This window comes from Notolepis coatsorum (assembly GCF_963971535.1).
Source record: "Notolepis coatsorum genome assembly, chromosome: 16".
NCBI lineage: Eukaryota > Metazoa > Chordata > Actinopteri > Aulopiformes > Paralepididae > Notolepis > Notolepis coatsorum.
Genome location: NC_140180.1, coordinates 3,810,014 through 3,833,105, shown reverse-complemented (window position 1 = coordinate 3,833,105; position 23,092 = coordinate 3,810,014). Strand labels below are relative to the sequence as shown.

Genomic DNA, 23,092 nt, shown 5'->3' with positions numbered 1-23,092 from the left:
TATATACCTGTGAATATGATTGCACAGGGATCGGAATACGGGCGTGCGCGTGGGAGCGTGCGCAAAGATATTTTGACAGTCATATGGAGTGCTCCCGACTGCGGGGAGAAGACCCATCCCCACGCACACACATTTACACACTCCTGCGCCGCGGTCCCGCTCTCTCTCTCGTTCTCTGATGTCTGTCGCACCCCCCTCTGTTTGAGGAAGTAATTTCACTGCTCCGTTGTTGAGAAAAATTGCAGGCGGTGACAACAACCAGTAGTATGCAAAACAGTCAAATCAGAACGGCTTAGTTGAGTGAGGGAAGATCTCGTGAACTCGAGACTAGACTGATGAGTCAATATGATAATAATAGAGACACAGACCACATTGATATAATCCCCCATTGCTAGGAAACAATGCTAAACACTGGAAAAGGCCATTTATAATGCATGGGACCTTAGACTTAATAAAACAAAGCGCAAAACAGTCAAGTGTCTCGTTTTTTTTATTGACAAACAAAATATCCGTACAGACGACAGCTTCAAAAGCCACAAAGAGAGAGAAGCGTGAGCTTCGGAGAGACCGTGCGACGCGGCCGCGAGCAGCAGCTTCTCCTCCAGGACTCGCCTCCTCTCACCGTCCGTTCAGGCGCCGACTTCACACGTCCGTATAAAAAGCAGACAATGATACAAAACAAATCTAGCAAATATACGACAAACTAATACGTCGATGTCGCCGGGTCGGTGCAGAGCGATGGCGAGACTCGTTCCACGCCCCTGAGGAGAACAAAAGCAACAGTCAGCGAGAGTCCAGGAGAGAGAGTTCGAGTTCTAGGAATGTAATATCTCAAGACAACATGTCGTCAGCCCGGCGTCTCGTCCGTGCAAAGCACGAGGGCGTGTCGAAACAAACACGGCGAACAAGAGTCGCTCAGCAGGAAGGAGGATTGATTGATTAAACATTTTATTTAACAGATTGCAGAATGGGTACGATACAGTACGGCTCAATACACACAATTGTTAAATAAGGGGATGCAGACCAGAGAAAGACTTTCGTCCTCTTTACATCAGGGTCCCCCATTTTCAATTCATCATGACATACAAGATATACACATATACAGTACTGTTTATTTACAGACAGAGTTTCTAAAAGAATATATACATTTGAGGGGGGGTGGGACATATACCGGGGCCAGTTTCGAATTGCGGCCTCCCGTAGGTGCTCTTTAAGAGCGGTTTTGAAGGAGGGTAATGGGATTCACATTCCTTTACGGCTGTGGGTAGGGCGTTCCACATTATTGTGGCATAATTGCGAAACGTGTTTAGTCCCTTGTTTGAGCCGAATCTGGGTTTAACATGATTTGTGGAGCTCCCTCTGGGGTTGTGATCGTGGTATTCACTGACCTTTGGGAAGTATTTCGACATGTACATGGGTACCTTAGTGGTGTAGTGTATCTTGTAGACCAGGCCCATTGCAAGTTGCTGTACTCTGTCGTCTACTCTACGCCATCCTAGGTTGTCAAAGTGGGCAGGGGTGAGGTGGGTTCTAGGGGTCAGGTCGAGCAGTAGTCCGACGGCTCGAGGAGCGCTCGTGCCTCTCACCTGCAGCCTCCGAGTGGCACGTGTGTGGGGTGGAGATGTTCACGGTGCCCCCGCCGTCTTCTGGATCTGCTCCTTCAGGATGAGGATGCTCTGCCTCTGTTCTGGAGGCAACATCGCTATCTGTTCTGGGGTCAGCTGCAGTACCTGCATGATCAGGGCGGCCTGGAGGAGAAACAACAACAGATAGATCAGCCACACTGTTCTGGGGTCAGCTGCAGTAACTCAGTGTTTCCCATTAATTACATAGACTGTGGCGGCCCGCTAACTTGTCCCGCCACAGTTTTATAATGAACCAAAAATATATTTTTTATTAAAAATAAATAAAAATGTAATATAAAGTTTGCCAATAGGGATGCATCAGTAGTATTGTTAGTAGTAGTAGTCCAGTAATCCAGTATATATTTTTATTTTCTAAAAAATAAACCAGTTCAACACAGGTAACCACTTTTGCTTAATTTCTTTGATGGCTCAAATGTCTGCTCAGTTTAGTCGATTTTTTGTTTTGAGCAAAGTTCATTGTAGATCTAGCCTCTTTATTTTGCTCTCAAAGTGCACCAGATTGATGCATTTAACTTTCAAATGCCTGGAGAAACAACAGAAACAACAACAACAACAACAACAACAGATAGATCAACAAACACTGCTCTCAGGCCGGGGAGTTTAACCCTTTCACTACCACTACGAAAGTCTCTCTGGTCTGCATCCCCTTGAGCTGTACTGTACCCATTCTGCAATCTGTTAATAAAGTTTTCAATCAATCAACCAAAATGGTTAACCGTTTCACTGCGACAATACAGAAGGTTAACCCTTTCACAGCAACACAACAAAAAACATCTGTAGTGTGGTAGTGAAAGGGTTATCCTTCTGTAGTGTGGTTGTGAAAGGGTTAACCTTACGTAGTGTGGTTGTGAAAGGGTTAAAGCTGCACAGTGTGACGATTTACTGGGTAAAATCATTTCAGTCTAATCTAAGTCCTTTAACACATTCGTGGCCAACCACGTATATATACGTGTTTCGGATCAAACGCTTGAGGGCCAACCATGTATATATACGTGGTAAGGTTGTTTTGGCTTTTATTCCATTGTAATATCCTACTCAATGTCACCGAGCGGCACTGCAGATTTACCCTACTCTTGGGATTCGGAAAAGTGCATTACCGGCCAGATCCTCGTAGGGGCGCTGTCTCGATAATGCAGTGTTCCCTGTTACAGACCGGTGTTTTTTTTTTTTCATCATGGGTGGACTTTTTTGTTAGCCTGAAGCTATGCGTCTAGCATGTAGCCTGGAATACTTTTTGGGACGCTGAATTCAGTATGCAGTAAAGGAATATAGCATCAGCCAATGGACATCGATCTACCAGATGGCGATCGATAACTGAGACATCCTTTTTGGGATCCAACCGGCCCACGGTAAGAGCTTTTTCACGTAAATTACAGCCCGATCGGGCCTTGCTTTGTTAGCCAACCAGCCGATCAGCGTATGAGGCTAATGCCGTTATTGGTAATCAATAATCAGAAACGACGTCCCCCGCCCCCCCCCCCCTTTCATGCATTCATGGTGGACCATGATACTGATAATATGCATTTTGAGTTTTAGCTCTAGCTTGTGTATAGCCGAAACGCCATTCGATTTAACGTTATTATCTTAGTGCTCTGTATCTCGCCTTCCAGGAAATACCCCAGAACATTGCGGTATATAGTTCATATTCACGACGCTATAAAATGGGAACGTATTGATGATTTTTTTTTATTTAAGGCATATTGAAGGGACGGTTTATAGTGTCAATTGACAGATAGCAATAATATAAAGTATAGATTTAGCTCTACAAACAGCCTCACGCACAATGAAAGGTTGTTATGATAAGCTGGCCGTATAGAGTGAGATTAGACGGCCGCGAAAGTGTTAAAGGGATACAGGGCTTCCCCATAACAATGGTATAGGGGTGTACCGTCACTACGACAACGATTAATGTTGTGTATTTCTTTCTAGGAATTATTTTGTAATCTTCCTTGTTATATTTGTCGTATTTGTGTTGCTTTCTTTTTTTTCTTTTTCTTTTTTTATTCTCTTTTTTCCACCTTATTTTTTCCGTTTTTCTCCCATCTCAATGTTAGTCGTTATGCCAATTCCCAATCCCCTTCCTGGTTGTTGCGCACTCTACCCCATACCGTCGGTCCGGGAGGGCGGAGACTATCACATGCTTCCTCCGACACATGTGTACGCAGCCCACCGCTTCTTTTCACCTGGCAGCGCAGACTCTCACTGGGAGAGTGCAACGTGTGGAAGGTCACACTACCTCTCTTAGATCCTTCCCTCGCTGTGCAGGCGCCCCGACCGATCTGTAGGAGTCGCTGTTTGCAACGACCAGGACCCACCCTCGCCAGGTTTCCCACCCGCTAACACTGCCAATTGTGTTAGTATGGACGGTCGGCCAACCCGGAAGCACCACAGCTGGATTCTATCCCACTGTCTCTGTGGTGGTAGACAGACGCTTAGTCCGCTGCGCTACCCGGCCGCCCTGTGTTGCTTTCTTTTACCGTGTTTTATTATAGTGCCGTTTATACAGTATGTGCAGCACGTTGGTGCAACTACAGTCGTGTTAAATGTGCTTTAGAAATCAAACCTACCTACTTACAAGCTGACCGAGGCTCACTGAAATGTACTCCACAGTGCAACACAAAGTAGATTTCAGTCAGCTTCCATCAGCTTCCGTCAGCTTCCGTCAGCTCGTTACAGAGACGAGACCTTATTGACTCTGCTTTGGTTTGTGGCCAACGACCCAGAGCGAGCGTGAGGAACAGCCTGGATTGTGCTGAGATAGTCTTATTGTTGTCTCACTGTTCTGTCCTGTTTTGCACTTTATAATTATTTATTTATTTATTGTTGTGTGCTTATTTGTGAGAAAAAAATCATGCACTGTAATGTCGAATCACGTTCCATTTGTACAAACAATATGGTGAATAAAGTCATCTGAATCTGAATCGGACATAAAACTAAGAGGTGATGACTGTTCCTGGGGCTCGATAGTCTTGGGGCGTGATTTATATCTCGTTTGTTTTGTCCTAACGCTGCCGAATCCCCATTTACTCCCCAAGTTGATTAAGATAAAGATACTCCTTTATTGATCCCTTGGGGGAAATGTGGGGCATCGTAGCAGCATTACCACTGTAGCCAATATAATTAAAATATGAGAAAAATAAACCGTGTAAACAAAAGGTGCAGATGAGGGTCTGTATGCCCTATTGGTTTTATTATACGTTACGATAAATATTAAGGAATAAAGAATTTGAATGCGAATATATACTATGAATAAGAGTTTAAAAAAAAAACGTGCTTGACTATCACGGATCAGGGTGGATGAATTGATGTCAGAGCTTATAGCAGCGGGTCTCAAAGTGGGCTCTGGGGATAGGGGGACGCCAGAAAAATGGGGAATAGTTTCACTAATGTCTTCACTAGAAGGTAGTAAAGTTAGCAGTGAAACAATAATAGTACAATGTATACAAGAAATATGACTATTCTGATTCTGGTTTCACTCTCCAGTTCAATATCCACACCTGCAGACAGTCGTGGAACGCTCAACTAAATCATATTGAACGACAAATATCTCCTCGGATGGGGGTCCGTGGTCTATTACATATAAATGTGGGGGTCCGTGGTCTATTACATATCAATGTGGGGGTCCGTGGTCTATTACATATCAATGTGGGGGTCCGTGGTCTATTACATATCAATGTGGGGGTCCGTGGTCTATTATCATATCAATGTGGGGGTCCGTGGTCTATTACCTATCAATGTGGGGGTTCTGGACATTAAAATGTCTCAGATGGCTTAAAGGCCGTCTTTAGTGCTCCTAGTTACTGTAACCCATCACTGTATGACAAACTAAAGCCATTACATTGTTCATACAACACGTCACGGTTGGGGGAAACTCCATTTCACCAGATTGATCTTAGTTAAAGCGGCGTCGCGTTTCAACGATTTCTCAGCGCGGCGCCTCGAGAAATGGACCCTGGATTCCCTTGTATATCTGTAAGTCTTTCACAAGAGCGGCGACGGTGATCCGAGTCATTAGTCGGTGTTGTTGTGACGTGGCGGCACCCACCTTCTCGTGGTCCTGCGATGTGGCCTGGCTCTGTCCCTGTCCCTGTCCCTGTCCCGGGCTGAAGCCTCCTCCCGACTGGGGGCCGCCAGACATGCCGGGGCCCTGGGGGACGCAAAGGGGACAAAAGACACGATCTCAGGAGGCTGTACATATGACTAAATATATGGTCGTCAACAAAGCTTTTCCCCCCCCTAACGACAGCGAGACGAAACGTCACGTTAATGCAGATCATGCGACACTAACGTGACGAAATTATTCACGCAATGTCGTTGACTAATAACGACGACACAAAATGTAGTTTGCGACGTCAAGACTGTTTACTTGCTAGCTAACAGGAGCTCGTTTGCCGACAGGAAGGTAACAAACATAATCGTCCGTGCGGAACCCTTATCCCCCAACACATCGTTCCGTGGGTAGGGGGGCACCACTGTTATGCTGGGGGTGTTGTTTCCCCTCTGGGGGGGATATGAGGGGATGGACCGCACTTACAGTAGCGACTTAGCCAGTAGCTGTGTTGTGTATGAGAAGGGAATTATCAACAATAAAGCACCCTACAGAAAAGGAAACTCTCCTCTTTCTTCCCTACATTACTGCATGACGGATGGCTACATTATGTTGATCCACCACAATAGAACACATTAAATAGCTTACATATTAAAGTCCAACCAGCTAGCACTAACGTTAAGCTTTTTTTGTTTCGAAAAAGCTAACGCCAACTTATGTGGGGCTGTAACTGAGTGGCGAGACTAAACTAAAAAGACTAAAACGAAGACAAATGCTCAGACCTGTAGTTGACTAAAACTGACTAAACGAAAAATAGATTAAGGTGACTAAATATGGGATGGGATGGGGTTAGGGGATAGGAATGGGGAATGAAAAAAAACCCTGAAAAATAAAGAAAGTAAACACGTTTTTTTTTAACGAAAAAGTGCATTTGACAGACGACTAAGACAAAAAAGATTTTTTTTAAATAGCTGACGAAATGAACACAGATTTTGAGCAGCTGATCCGGACGATGGCAAAACAGATATGAGTGATTTTACCGGTCTCCCGGGTGGAGGGGCGTTGGGGGCCATGTTATGCGGGACGGGGCCTCCGCCCATGGGCACCCTCTGTCCCGACACAGGGCCGCGCGTGTCCATGGCTCTGGGGTCGCGACCTGGAGAGAGAGAGAGCGAGAGAGAGAGAGACCCAGAGACAGAGAGAGAGAGAGAGAGACCAGAGTCAAGGGTCAACCGGCACTCAGTACCAAGCGCTCGGCCCCTGATGTTTATTAACCCGTTCACTACCACACTACCAAATGGTTAACCCTTTCACTGCGACAATACAGAATGTTAACCCTTTCACTGCCACACGACACAGGGTTAACCCTTTCACAACCACACTACAGAAGGATAACCATTTCACTACCACACTACAGGCGGTTAACCTTCTGTAGTGTGGTAGTGAAAGGTTAACCTTCTGTAGTGTGGTAGTGAAAGGGTTAACCATCTGTAGTGTGGTAGTGAAAAGGTTAACCTTCTGTAGTGTGGTAGTGAAAGGGTTAACTGTCTGTAGTGTGGTAGTGAAAGTGTTAATAGCAGCTCAGGAATGTGATCCTTCAGGTCCAGCTGTAAACAGAGGTATTGTTCATCACTATGGGTTAGGGTCCAGCTGTACAGAGGTATTGTTCATCACTATGGGTTAGGGTCCAGCTGTACAGAGGTATTGTTCATCACTATGGGTTAGGGTCCAGCTGTACAGAGGTATTGTTCATCACTATGGGTTAGGGTCCAGCTGTACAGAGGTATTGTTCATCACTATGGGTTAGGGTCCAGCTGTAAACAGAGGTATTGTTCATCACTATGGGTTAGTTAGGGTCCAGCTGTACACAGAGGTATTGTTCATCACTATGGGTTAGGGTCCAGCTGTACACAGAGGTATTGTTCATCACTATGGGTTAGGGTCCAGCTGTAAACAGAGGTATTGTTCATCACTATGGGTTAGGGTCCAGCTGTACACAGAGGTATTGTTCATCACTATGGGTTAGTTAGGGTCCAGCTGTACACAGAGGTATTGTTCATCACTATGGGTTAGGGTCCAGCTGTAAACAGAGGTATTGTTCATCACTATGGGTTAGGGTCCAGCTGTACACAGAGGTATTGTTCATCACTATGGGTTAGGGTCCAGCTGTACAGAGAGGTATTGTTCATCACTATGGGTTAGGGTCCAGCTGTAAACAGAGGTATTGTTCATCACTATGGGTTAGGGTCCAGCTGTACACAGAGGTATTGTTCATCACTATGGGTTAGGGTCCAGCTGTACACAGAGGTATTGTTCCTCACTATGGGTTAGGGTCCAGCTGTACACAGAGGTATTGTTCATCACTATGGGTTAGGGTCCAGCTGTACACAGAGGTATTGTTCATCACTATGGGTTAGGGTCCAGCTGTACACAGAGGTATTGTTCATCACTATGAGTTAGGGTCCAGCTGAACAGAGGTATTGTTCATCACTATGGGTTAGGGTCCAGCTGTACACAGAGGTATTGCTCATCACTATGGGTTAGGGTCCAGCTGTACACAGAGGTATTGTTCATCACTATGGGTTAGGGTCCAGCTGTACAGAGGTATTGTTCATCACTATGGGTTAGGGTCCAGCTGTACACAGAGGTATTGTTCATCACTATGGGTTAGGGTCCAGCTGTACAGAGGTATTGTTCATCACTATGGGTTAGGGTCCAGCTGTACAGAGGTATTGTTCATCACTATGGGTTAGGGTCCAGCTGTACACAGAGGTATTGTTCATCACTATGGGTTAGGGTCCAGCTGTAAACAGAGGTATTGTTCATCACTATGGGTTAGGGTCCAGCTGTACACAGAGGTATTGTTCATCACTATGGGTTAGGGTCCAGCTGTACACAGAGGTATTGTTCATCACTATGGGTTAGGGTCCAGCTGTACACAGAGGTATTGTTCATCACTATGGGTTAGGGTCCAGCTGTACACAGAGGTATTGTTCATCACTATGGGTTAGGGTCCAGCTGTACAGAGGTATTGTTCATCACTATGGGTTAGGGTCCAGCTGTACACAGAGGTATTGTTCATCACTATGGGTTAGGGTCCAGCTGTACAGAGGTATTGTTCATCACTATGGGTTAGGGTCCAGCTGTACACAGAGGTATTGTTCATCACTATGGGTTAGACGAGGTGATGAAGTAGAGCAGGAAGCAACAATATGAAGTTAGCATGTGGATGGACAGAACATTTACATTGTGCAATGTGCAATGTATAATAATAATAATACAAATTGTTTAAATTATTATGATAATAATAATAATCCACATTATTTGTATAGCACCTTTCATCCAAGAATTGCAGCTTAAAGTGCTTGACCGCAGTCAGTGATGGACTGGCAGGCATAAAATAGACCTATCTCAAACCCTGCCCCTTTTCTTGATCCTCGTTAAAAAGTCTATTTGTTTGAAAGTTTGTCCGAGGTAAGCGACAGTTGTGATTGGAGGATCAAGAAAAGAGGGCAGGGTTTGAGATAGGTCTATTGGCATAAAATGTGTATAATTATATACAGACATAAAATGAGCAGAGAATTTACATTAAAAACCTCCCAGAAGATATTGTAATAGATTTCCGTCATTAAAAATCTATAAAGAAATGTTTTTAAATAGATGTCTGATGACATGAAGCGTGCACTTTGGCCTTTCCATGAGCAGTCGGGTTGGCCATTTCAAAAAGATACGGTATAGAATGGATATGAAAATAAACAAGATATGAGGAAATAACAGTATTTCCGTGTGGCGTGTCATGACAGAGATCACAGCAGGCAGTGAAGCGTGGGATAGGCGTGTATTGTTGTGTCATGAACACACACGTGTGCACATACCTCACAGCGGTTGTTCCAGAGACATGTTCTAAAATTTGTAATTTTTTTGTTGCTCAAATATTGTATGCTGCTCGCACAAAGGTAACGTATGACGGTGACTTTACACTATGATACAGGTCCCCCTGAATCATAAAAAGTACAATACTTGATACTGACTCAACGAATAAGCTCAGAATTGGCAAAGATACAACACTATGTGGGCTTTAGAGGGTTAACAGGAGATCTGTGTGAAGATGAACTATGTAGTACTGAGAAAACAAACAAGGATAACAAATCAATTAAAACACAACTTGATCGACAAAGGTTGGAGATCAAGATTTTAAACTCTGCAACAGAGGAGAGAATCTCAAGCTTTAAGGACTGTTGGAGTTCATTCCATGAGCTAGAGGGGCATCGTAGCAAAACGCAGATTTAACCATTCCATTCCAATAATTAATTTTCGCCGAATGAATACAGCCTGTTCGCTGTATACGTCAGACTGATATGTCAGTGGGCAAAAGGAGCAATCTAAACAATCAATCGATGCCAAAGCTAATTATGTAAAAGATGAAAGACAGCCGTGCTGATTTGGCAAAATGACATCCTGATCCAGGCGTTTTCGTTTGAAACCACCTTTAGTCAGGGGGAGTGTCATGGTTTCTCCATAGAGCCCCGTTGTACTTTTTTTTTTTGGCGTAGCAGCTCACGCAGGTAGTGGGTAACTTAGTCACGTGACTCAGTTGGTATTGCTGATTGGCTCGAACACGGTATGTTTGTAAACAGTGAACAGGTCTATAAGGAGGTAGCTTACCAATAAGGGCCTTAAAAAATACCAGTGTTTGTTGCACCTCTCCGTCAGAGAGGACCAACCAACCTTCTCATAAAGGACACAGTGATGAGTGTCGCATCTATCATTAGTGATGAATCTGAGAGCAGAGTGATGAGTGTTGCATCATCATTAGTGATGAATCTGAGAGTGTGATGAGTGTTGCATCATCATTAGTGATGAATCTGAGTGATGAGTGTTGTATCATCATTAGTGATGAATCTGAGTGTGATGAGTGTTGTATCATCATTAGTGATGAATCTGAGAGAGTGATGAGTGTCGTATCCATCATTAGTGATGAATCTGAGAGAGTGATGAGTGTCGTATCATCATTAGTGATGAATCTGAGAGAGTGATGAGTGTTGTATCATCATTAGTGATGAATCTGAGAGTGATGAGTGTTGTATCATCATTAGTGATGAATCTGAGAGCGGAGTGATGAGTGTTGTATCATAATTAGTGATGAATCTGAGTGATGAGTGTTGTATCATCATTAGTGATGAATCTGAGAGAGTGATGAGTGTTGTATCTATCATTAGTGATGAATCTGAGAGAGTGATGAGTGTTGTATCTATCATTAGTGATGAATCTGAGAGAGTGATGAGTGTTGTATCTATCATTAGTGATGAATCTGAGAGTGATGAGTGTTGCATCTATCATTAGTGATGAATCTGAGGACAGTGATGAGTGTTGTATCTATCATTAGTGATGAATCTGAGAGCAGTGATGAGTTGTATCTATCATTAGTGATGAATCTGAGAGCAGTGATGAGTGTTGTATCATCATTAGTGATGAATCTGAGAGCAGAGTGATGAGTGTCGTATCATCATTAGTGATGAATCTGAGAGCAGAGTGATGAGTGTTGTATCATCATTAGTGATGAATCTGAGGACACAGTGATAGACAGAATCCAGGGATTTTAGAGTTGAGGCCGCAGCATGTCTATAGATTACATCACCGTAGTCTAGGACTGATAAGAAAACTGCTTTGACAACTCTATTCCTACTAATCAAAGGGAAACTGGTTCAGTTTCTGTACAGGAAGACAATTTTCCACATGTTGTCCACATGGAATTTAAAATGTAAATTTATCATCGAGCCACACGCTAAGATATTTATATTCATCGACTCTCTCAATGTTAGAACCACTTACGGTTACGGTTATGTTTCTGGCTCTAGAAAACAGAATCAATTTAGGTTAGCAACTAGCATTAAGAACCCATTTAAGTTTAATGAGGGCTTCCTGGAGGGTAATAAAGGAGGAAAGTTCTCAATGGCCAATTGTACAGTCAGCAATACAATACACAACAGTATCATCTGCATACAGATGGGCTCGACACTATAACACTATATAAAAACTAGAGCGCACTAGCATGGTTCTTCCAGAGTGCATAGTACCTCAAAAGTGTAGCATGGCAAAGCTAACCGTTTCATGTATGTGAATGGAAAATGCTAAAACAATTAGCACCAATAAGTTTTTTCTATTATTATTATTATTATTATTATTATTATTATTATTATTATTATTATTATTATTATTATTATTATTATTATTATTATTATTATTATAATAATATGGGGGGGTATTTGTCAGGAGCAACATTTAAGAAGTTCAGAAGGTATTGTGCAAACGCATCACCTTGTGAAGGTAGTTGACGAGTCGTTTTATTTTAGTTAGTATAAGGACACAATATAGTTTGTTCTAGTTCTTATTTTAATGTCAGTTAAAAAATTTATTGTTTAACATTTTATTTCAGATATTGATTGAACTCGGGAGTGTGTTTTTAGTCAACGGCGGAAAATTGTCCAGGTTTCAGCTGTCCTGACTCCTGACTGGTGGGAAGTTTGTTCCACCATTGTGGAGCGAGGACCAAGAAAAGCCTCATTTGCTGTGATGACCCCCCCCCCCCCCCCCCCATAGTAATAGATTTAAAATCTAACAATGAAGCCTTTAAAACAGACAGTCCCATCTATTCTGGTTGTTGTGATGGAGAGTATTAAGTGGAAGCGGTACCAAACCTAATGTACAGCAGGAAGCATGAAGAGGGAAATGTGAAACAGAACTGTAAGTAACGAGGAACGACCTGTGGTAAGGATGGACAAAAGGTCACAACATTGCTATTCAATAGTCACAACATTGCTATTCAATAGTCACAACATTGCTATTCAATAGTCACAACATTGCTAGTCACAACATTGCTATTCAATAGTCACAACATTGCTATTCAATAGTCACAACATTGCTGTTCAATAGTCACAACATTGCTATTCAATAGTCACAACATTGCTATTCAATAGTCACAACATTGCTATTCAATAGTCACAACATTGCTATTCAATAGTCACAACATTGCTATTCAATAGTCACAACATTGCTATTCAATAGTCACAACATTGCTGTTCAATAGTCACAACATTGCTGTTCAATAGTCACAACATTGCTATTCAATAGTCACAACATTGCTATTCAATAGTCACTATTCAAATACTAATCAAAAAGTGAGCTAGCTGGCTGCAGTCATTGCTGACACAGCTAATGCTAGCGGACCAAGCTAGCATATTTTCCGGGAACAAAAGCATTAATTAATTTCATTGATGCTTGAAATGTGTGAACTTCGTAAAACAACATGGCAAACGTGTAACATCTCCGGTCTCTCTTTCTTCATCTTTCTTTTCTGTTCTCCCAGCTGTTAACAGATCGTTATACTATGTGGATAGCTAGCTAGCTACCTGTACCCAGCATGCTGTGCAGCGGTGTAACAGTTAATAGGGTCCCCGCTCAATACACTACACAGTGTAGGTGCCGGTAAAAACAAGGGAAATATATATTTTTTTAAACAATATTCGCATAAACTATTTTATAATTTAGCAACTATTTAAATATTTGAAAATCGATGCCCATCCTAACAAGCAGTGCTGCTCTTTGCCATTCAAGTTCCCAGCGTTAAGACTTTGAAGTTGTAGTAATACCTCTGGTCTCCATCGGGGGTCCTCGTGGCTCCATCATCGGGGGTCCCCGAGGGTCTCCCATCATGTTCCTGGGCTCACCTATGGGGGGGCCCCTCATGTCAAGAGGAGGTCCTCTCATGTCTGGAGGGGGCCCGCTTCCCATTTGACCCATGTGCATGGGTGGGGCTTGTTGGTGGGGTGGAGCCTGTTGGTGGGGCAGGGCTTGTTGGTGGGGCGGGGCTTGTTGGTGGGGCGGGGCTTGTTGGTGGGGCGGGGCTTGTTGGTGGGGTGGAGCCTGTTGGTGGGGTGGAGCCTGTTGGTGGGCGGGCGGGGCTCCCATGTAGCCCCGGCTAGGAAGCGTGAGAGAGACAGACACAGGGATGAAGACGTCGACCCAGAGACCCTCTAGAGACAACACCCTCTGTTCTGTCCAGAGAGGAGGCGGCATCCTGACAGGAACTGAAATAATTTCTAAGCTATTTTAGGGCTGGGCGATATGGCCAAATATTTTATCACGATAAAAAATGTTCATATAGTTAGATATCGATATTTTTATTAGTATTAAAAAAAATTGTTTAAAATTATCATTTAAACAACAAATGTAGTTTATTTTGCAGCAATTCTTTGTCGTTGCCGCCATCTTTAGTGTTACATCCCCTCACACTCCAGTTCTCAGGCTGCAGCTGGTTTGAAAGCAAAAATAAACCGGCTTCTCTGCTGGCTGTGGCTCCAGGGGAGTTGAACAGTTCTGGCTCTGCTCGTTTCTTTTCTATCTTTTGGCGCTTTTTTGGTGGACAAACCACCGCACATGTGCACCGTGACTGGAGACTAGCTCTGCTAGCACACATAGCCTACTGTGTACAGACGGTTTCAAACTGTATTTTAAAATTAGAAAGCAAACAAAATAAATGGACACGAGAAAAATAAATCTCAATTTAGTCAGTATTGTCATTTGGACAAGCAAAGCCATTACTTTAAGTTGCAGGCAGGAAAGACAAGTCTGTCCACAGTCTCTGGTTTTAAAGCTGCCCTGTTGCAGGTCACAATGCATTTTTTTTTTATTATAGATATAATTATTATCGATTATTAAAATATATCACGATAATTATCGTTATATCACCCAGCCCTAAGCTATTTCTATGGGTAAAAAAATATACAAACACATCGCGGTTTCCAGATTGACACAATGCTGACCTATGGGAAACAAACGGGTCATCTAAAATATACCAACTTATTATACAATGAATTTCTCCAGACGTCTCTTGGCAGATCCGGAGGTGTGTTCAACAGGAGCAACCCCTCCCCCTCCCCCCCCACTCAACCCCTCCCCCCACACAGCCCCTCCCCCGTCCCTCTGCTCCAATCCGCACGTCAGACCCTGCTCTTTTGCCTAGTAGGGCGTCGCCGTACGACTGCATTACGGATTCCACCTTTAAGACGCTCCCCCGCTCCGGGACACATGCAACGCCGCTCCGCTCCTAGCGAGGTGGGCTCTACGACCTCTCACCTACGACCTCTCACCTGGGCTCTATGACCTCTCCAGTAGCCAACAGCATGGAGCCTCCTCTGGGGTCGTTGGGTCCGTCTCCCAGCAGACCTCTGGGGGGGATACCACCTGGTCCTAATGGGAAACCATCATGTACACTGAGTATACAGAACAGAGACAGACCTGCTCCACGACATACCGTCCTGGTGAATCCAGGTGAAAGCAATGATCCCTTACTGAACCCTTACTGATCCCTTACTGATCCCTTACTGATCCCTTACTGATCCCTTACTCCCAGACAAATGACACATGGGCTGTAAAGAAGGGTGCAAGTCAATATCAGGAGTTGTTCATAATGATTTGTACACCAGGGTGTAATTCAATCATACCGCCATTCAAATATGTACCGTCCAAGGACTAGCTTCAGGTCTCCCGTGTGTACACACAGAAAACGGTTATTTCAGTACATCACAGAGAAGAAGCACCACACCGACGTGTTGGGAGATAGAAAAAAAGTATTAGCATTTGTTGGCACTGAAAAGTAAATGTGGGACTAATATATATCTGAAAAGGAGGCATCCAAGTCCTCCTATATAATTGACTGTGTTGTGAAACAATTAAGAAGCCGTTTAGAAGGTGCTACCTGTGATGTTCTTCATTTGTAAGTCGCTTTGGATAAAAGCGTCAGCTAAATGACAAAATGTACATGTAAATTGTCTAGACCAGTTTAAGACTAAAACAGGCATAGCCAAGACCAGTTTAAGGCACTTGCCACTAACGCAGGAGATGCTCGAGCCCAGCTCTCGGCGTTGCTTCCGGCTTGGCTGCTCGTTCATACTAATACAATTGGCAGTATTAGGGGGTGGGAAAGCCGGTGGGTGGGGATCGGACGTTGTGGACAGCGACTCCTACAGGTCGGTTGGTGCGCCTGTACAGCAGAATCAGGAAGTATCGGGGGCGGCGTGTCCTTCCCACGCGTTACTCCTCGCCACGGAGATCACGCTATACAGGTGAAAAGATGCGACGGCTGCCTCCTCGTGTACCGGAGGGGACACTTTATGCAAGGCTTCGTCCACATTGCAGCCGACCAGTGGGAGGCATAGTCTAACAACGTTCGAGACAGGGGAGGGAAGAATTGGATAATACGAAATTGGGATGGGAGAAAAAGTAGATAAAAAAAAATACTAAAACACTGGCATAGCCCAAGACCTCTTAACATACAATACACCTTTCATATAATATACCATTCAAAACATCTATTTGCCGCCGTTCGAACACCACCTCACTCGACCAATTCCGTGCCTCGTTCTCGAGTTACATGACGATATGTCAGGCGAGCGTCTTTTTACAGGCCGCGCATCAAATGACCACGTCGGACAGTATACGCTCGAGAACTGACCAATCACTGCTGATGGCGAAAATGATTGGTCAGTGTTGTAGCCAACGAGTGTCCGCTTCCAACAATACCCCAGGTGGGGGGGGGTTACAAATATAGGGACTAGGTGAAAGTTGACAAGCGAAAATCAGTTGTGACTCAGACTTCACAACACGCAGAGGTGGATGGCAGAAATGGATTTTTACTAAAGGTTTACTAAAACCTCTCTCAAAGACTAATTTCTGAACGGACTTTTATCAAAATCTACATAAGACTTCAGGCTATGGAACCATGGTGTTCTCCAGCTCATACCTCTATGCTGGAATAATGGAATCTGGAATCTTGCAACAACTAAAAGAAAAATGTGTGAGTACACAAGTTTTAACTCCATTTCATTAGCACTAAAAGTGATTATCCTTTTTTGCATTAGTAACTTCAGAATGTTATCTTTCAAAAGAGACCAGGCTCATGCATGTGCTATAAGTATAAAGCTATGCTTTGCAAAATAAGTATGCAGTCCTCAAGTTCAAGTAAAAAAAAAAATTGCCACTTTTCTGCCTGCCTGTTAAAGAGGTTAAGACTAAAACACTGGTGTCACCTAGACCAGTTTAAGACTAAAACAGAACAGTTCAGCTGTGGCAAGAACCTCCCAGTTGAAACAGTTCAGCCGAGACAAGAACCTCCCAGTTGAAACAGTTCAGCTGAGACAAGAACCCACCCAGTTGAAACAAGCCATTCAGAATCGCAGCCACAAATCGACAGTTAATAACGTGCATCGTGTACGTCGTTGTGTAAATGGCGGCCTCCTTGTAAAGCTTCTCTTTTCGACTAACTAAAGTTGAACCTAAAATATGTTTGACCACATTTTAACGATACGTTTCATATATAAATTGCTGGATCTTAAGAATCATATTTGATCTGCAACGTCTGAGTTTCGCTCTACGATACAGGCGTGTGCACCATTGCTAGATAATTATATCGTATTTGTACGAGAAAAATGCCTCGTTCATTAAAACATGTATTTTGTTTCTTTTTGCAAAATATTTGACATGTTTAGGGGACCTCAAAGACCAATAGTAACTTGCTGAAAAGAACGACAATATGGGACCTTTAAGACCAGGCTACCAATCAGGCTCATTTAAATGGGCTGAGTATATCCCTTTAAGACCAGGCTACCAATCAGGCTCATTTAAATGGGCCGAGTATATCCCTTTAAGACCAGGCTACCAATCAGGCTCATTTAAATGGGCTGAGTATATCCCTTTAAGACCAGGCTACCAATCAGGCTCCTTTAAATGGGCTGAGTATATCCCTTTAAGACCAGGCTACCAATCAGGCTCCTTTAAATGGGCTGAGTATATCCCTTTAAGACCAGGCTACCAATCAGGCTCCTTTAAATGGGCTGAGTATATCCCTTTAAGACCAGGCTACCAATCAGGCTCCTTTAAATGGGCTGAGTATATCCCTTTAAGACCAGGCTACCAATCAGGCTCCTTTAAATGGGCTGAGTATATCCCTTTAAGACCAGGCTACCAATCGGGCTCAGTATATCCCATTAATGGTGCATTTATATAGCGCTTTTATCCAAAGCGCTTTACAATTTTGTTCCTCACATTCAAGGTGCCACACCTGCTCATCGGGAGCAATTTAGGGGTCAAGTGTCTTGCTCAAGGACACTTCCAACAGGCTGCCCCGGGAATCGAACCGGGAACCTTCCGATTACCAGACGAGCACACGAGGGGCGCAGGGCGTGAGGACGCGGTGAAGCTCTCTAACCACACAGATCAGTCAATTGGCTCAAGTCGGGTGCAAAATAGACCAAGCATTTCAAAAGCAGCAACACAACTATCTTAATTGTTCAGGGCACATGATTACACCAGGGGGCTGAACCTTCTCAGTCAATTACAAGTCTGTATGAACTATTCCTGGATGATTACACACACCTCCGGCATCGTAACTAGGGCTGAGCGTCGTTTGGTGATCTTGTAGATCTTGTAGATCTGGTGTTAAGAGGCCAGGCAGCACGTCAACACGCGTGTGTCACGCCTGGCAGGGTAATAATAACGTAACAGAAACTGGGCGTGTCGGCGTCGACGCTCCCAAGTGGCTCGTCCATTGTTTAACCCTTTCACTGCCACACGACAGCCGGTTAACCCTTTACTGTGACAATACAGAAGGTTAGCCCTTTACCATCACACAACCGACGGCGATGCTCCATCATTAGCATCATTAGCTCCGCATTTGCTAATAAATGTATCCAGGTGTGTCATCGTCACCGAGAGGAACACGCAGAGCTGCCAAATCTACCAAAGTTCACCGTAGCTCTGCAGCAGGCCTCCTGGAAACACCGTTAACCCTTTCACTTCCACACTACAGAAGGTTAACCCTTTACCATCACAGACAGTAAGGGTTAACCTGCTGTCGCGCTGCAGTGAAAAGGGTTAACCGTCTGTAGTGTGGTAGTGAAAAGGGTTAACCGTCTGTAGTGTGGTAGTGAAAGTTAACCCTTTCACTGCCACACTACAGAAGGTTAACCCTTTCACTACCACACTACAGAAGGTTAAACTTTCACTACCAACTACAGAAGGTTAAACTTTCACTACCACACTACAGAAGGTTAACCCTTTCACTGCCACACTACAGAAGGTTAACCCTTTCACTACCACACTACAGAAGGTTAAACTCTTACTACCACACTACAGAAGGTTAACCCTTTCACTGCCACACTACAGAAGGTTAACCCTTTCACTGCCACACTACAGAAGGTTAACCCTTTCACTACCACACTACAGAAGGTTAACCTTTCACTACCACCTACAGAAGGTTAACCCTTTCACTACCACACTACAGAAGGTTAAACTTTCACTACCACACTACAGAAGGTTAACCCTTTCACTGCCACACTACAGAAGGTTAACCCTTTCACTGCCACACTAAAGGTTAACCCTTTCACTACCACACTACAGAAGGTTAACCCTTTCACTACCACACTACAGGTTAAACTTTCACTACCACACTACAGAAGGTTAACCCTTTCACTGCCACACTACAGAAGGTTAACCCTTTCACTACCACACTACAGAAGGTTAACCCTTTCACTGCCACACTACAGAAGGTTAACCCTTTCACTACCACACTACAGAAGGTTAACCCTTTCACTACCACACTACAGAAGGTTAAACTTTCACTACCACACTACAGAAGGTTAACCCTTTCACTGCCACACTACAGAAGGTTAACCCTTTCACTGCCACACTACAGAAGGTTAACCCTTTCACTACCACACTACAGAAGGTTAACCCTTTCACTGCCACACTACAGAAGGTTAACCCTTTCACTGCCACACTACAGAAGGTTAACCCTTTCACTACCACACTACAGAAGGTTAACCCTTTCACTACCACACTACAGAAGGTTAAACTTTCACTACCACACTACAGAAGGTTAACCCTTTCACTACCACACTACAGAAGGTTAACCCTTTCACTGCCACACTACAGAAGGTTAACCCTTTCACTGCCACACTACAGAAGGTTAACCCTTTCACTACCACACTACAGAAGGTTAACCTTTCACTACCAACTACAGAAGGTTAACCCTTTCACTACCACACTACAGAAGGTTAAACTTTCACTACCACACTACAGAAGGTTAACCCTTTCACTGCCACACTACAGAAGGTTAACCCTTTCACTGCCACACTACAGAAGGTTAACCCTTTCACTACCACACTACAGAAGGTTAACCCTTTCACTACCACACTACAGAAGGTTAAACTTTCACTACCACACTACAGAAGGTTAATCCTTTCACTGCCACACTACAGAAGGTTAACCCTTTCACTGCCACACTACAGAAGGTTAACCCTTTCACTGCCACACTACAGAAGGTTAACCCTTTCACTACCAGTGAAAGGAGCGCTCCGGCACACAGCTGAACGGTCACGCTTGAACGGATGATAATTAAAATGCAAAACGAGATCACATTACGGTTTTAAAATGACATTTGAAATGTAGAGACTCTTCAGACCCACGGTTTTGCTTCCGGTGACATTTAGAGAAATTACTTTTTGAAAAAAATGCGTCGTTTGTTTATTATTTCCGTGTCCTGCCTCGTTCCGGTTCGCAGGCCCCTTAATATCTACACACCACACTTGAGTAAATGAAAGAGGACAATCTTTCAAATTGGAATTCGATTTTACGCCGGCCTTGGGAGGAGTGAATAGCCCCATTTCCTTTTAAACGCTTGTGTGACATTCGTAAATGTGCATTTATCCACGAGCTGCTGTTGAGATTTCTCCTGGCTCAGTGGTAAATCGCACGATGTCAAAGAGCCAGAGCGTAACGACCCGCGAAGCGCAATGTGAACAAAGTAAGATAAGAGAGTAGTTTGTTTTGCGGTTTGCATGACGACGGGTTTCACGGACGTGATGATGAGGGACGTCATGATGCACATCTGCCTCCAGATGACGGGGGAAGAGAGGACGACAACATCAGACGTTATGTTGCGCTGATGGACAACCTGAGACACTGGGGACGGAGAAGGCGGGGCTCGGGACACGAGGAGAGATCAAAAGCTTGGCTCGGCATTCTGGGAAGGCTCAGGGAAAGTAAAACACACCTATAGTCACAAAGCAACAAAACAGGACCCGTATCCATCCAGAACAACAGAGAAGACATGTGGTAGTCTACACCCTCCCCAGGCCAACAGAGAAGACATGTGGTAGTCTACACCCTCCCCAGACCAACAGAGGAGACATGTGGTAGTCTACACCCTCCCCAGACCAACAGAAGTGACATGTGGTAGTCTACACCCTCCCCAGACCAACAGAGGAGACATGTGGTAGTCTACACCCTCCCCAGACCAACAGAAGTGACGTGTGGTAGTCTACACCCTCCCCAGACCAACAGAGGAGACATGTGGTAGTCTACACCCTCCCCAGACCAACAGAAGTGACATGTGGTAGTCTACACCCTCCCCAGACCAACAGAGGAGACATGTGGTAGTCTACACCCTCCCCAGACCAACAGAGAAGACATGTGGTAGTCTACACCCTCCCCAGACCAACAGAAGTGACATGTGGTAGTCTACACCCTCCCCAGACCAACAGAGAAGACATGTGGTAGTCTACACCCTCCCCAGACCAACAGAGAAGACATGTGGTAGTCTACACCCTCCTCAGACCAACAGAAGTGACATATGGTTGTCTACACCCTCCCCAGGCCAACAGAGGACTTGGCATAATGACTACATTTGGGAGAAAAATATACTCATATAAAGCCATGCAGGAAAGACTCATGTCATATCAAAAGGATGATACCTAACCCTTGTAACAGATAAAATAAAATGAGAAATTATGCAATAAACAGCAATAGTTATATTTCCATTGCATGCAAATATCAGATGGGATTGTTCTAAACACAAACACCAACACAATTGAACACTTTACAATGACATTCATCCGACAACGAAACCACTTCAAAAGATGGGATGATGGGAGAGATATCCTTTTAACAAAATCAGCATCAGAGATATCCTTGTTGAAATCCATAAACTTGGGAAATAAAACGTGTGGCTATTGAAGGACAAGAGGTCTTACTGGAAATTCAGAATTCTAGGATTACAGCTGCATACGATGTAAGAACGTAAATATGCTGCGAGTTTCATTTTTTAAATAAACTGAATCAAAGCCAGTCATGGATCCAGTAACGGCTCTCGGTTATCCGATGGATCCTCTTTGGGAGAAATAAGATTGGTTTACATCTAAAAATCCTTGTTCTCACCGACTAAGCGTCTGTGTAAGAAGCGGAAAAAGGTCAACGGAGAACGAGGCAGCTGTGATCGTGTCTCCTTTCACGTGTACAAACATACAGTCAGTACATACAGTCAGGGCCACAAATATTTGGACATCAACACAATCTTCATCATCCTGGCTCCGTGCACCATCACCGCAATGGTAAATGGCTGCGTTTTTATATAGCACTTTTATCCAAAGCGCTTTACAATTTGTTACTCACATTTTACCCGTTCACTCACACATTCACTCACCGACGGCGACCATGCAAGGTGCCAACCTGCTCATCGGGAGCAATTAGGGGTTAAGTGTCTTGCTCAAGGACACATTGACACGCTGCCTAGGAATCGAACCGGGAACCTCCGGATTGCCGGACGACTGCTCTACCTCCCGAGCCTCTGTCGCCCGATGGACTTGGAAATTAAACAATCAAGGTGTGCTTCAAAGTGTTTCAGCTTTAATTTGAGGGTATTTACATCAGAATCGGGTGAACAGTGTAGGAATTACAACAGTTTCTATATGTGCCATGATTTTTGTATCATTCCATTTGGGCTGTGTGGGGTGCTTAATGTCTGAAGGAGTCGACTAAGAGGTTGGCAGTCGACTACGGCTCCTTTTCGATCGATTAGTCGACTAATAGGGGTCAGCCCTAGTGCACAGAGCCAGAATGGTGAGAATTGCGTCAATGTCCAAATATTTATGGAGCCGGCTGTACGAGATTTGAACTCTCGAGAGCGAAACGTTCCAACGATGACGTCACTAGGGGGGCTACTGGCCATTGAAGGTAGGGGTGTGGGATATATTATATTATCACGATACTTAAGTCACGATAGGATAGTATTGCGATTCAAAATATATTGCGATATGCTGAGTATTGTGATATTAATATTGCGATATATTACCTTTTTTCAACTGCAAAGTATGTTTTATCTAATAAAAAGTTTTCAGTCTGTTCATCTCACTTACATTTTTATTGCAGCAAATGGTATTTTCTCAAGCAGACAAGATGTCAACACTGTAATCTGTGTTGCCTGTACCTGACAAAATGAACCGTCTGTATTACAGTCATATTCCAACTTAACTGAACTGGACTACTGTACTATTACAGGTATTGA

At 44.0% G+C, this 23,092-nt stretch overlaps 1 protein-coding gene across 2 annotated transcripts in view; it reads right to left on the bottom strand.

Annotated features, from left to right (window-relative positions):
* Positions 1 to 474: 474 nt before the first annotated feature.
* cstf2 (cleavage stimulation factor, 3' pre-RNA, subunit 2) overlaps positions 475 to 23,092 on the bottom strand; it is a 50,675-nt gene continuing 28,057 nt past the window's right edge. Inside the window, exons 8-13 of one of the 2 annotated variants that reach the window (XM_084331563.1) lie at positions 14,844 to 14,943; positions 13,344 to 13,672; positions 6,735 to 6,850; positions 5,692 to 5,793; positions 1,587 to 1,748; positions 475 to 761 (exon numbers count right to left, since the gene is read on the bottom strand). In XM_084331563.1, the coding sequence (XP_084187689.1) occupies positions 1,626 to 1,748; positions 5,692 to 5,793; positions 6,735 to 6,850; positions 13,344 to 13,672; positions 14,844 to 14,943 (770 nt within the window). In that variant the 3' untranslated portion in view covers positions 475 to 761; positions 1,587 to 1,625. The remainder of the gene's footprint in view (positions 762 to 1,586; positions 1,749 to 5,691; positions 5,794 to 6,734; positions 6,851 to 13,343; positions 13,673 to 14,843; positions 14,944 to 23,092) is intronic. The other variant, XM_084331564.1, reaches the window with a different exon arrangement.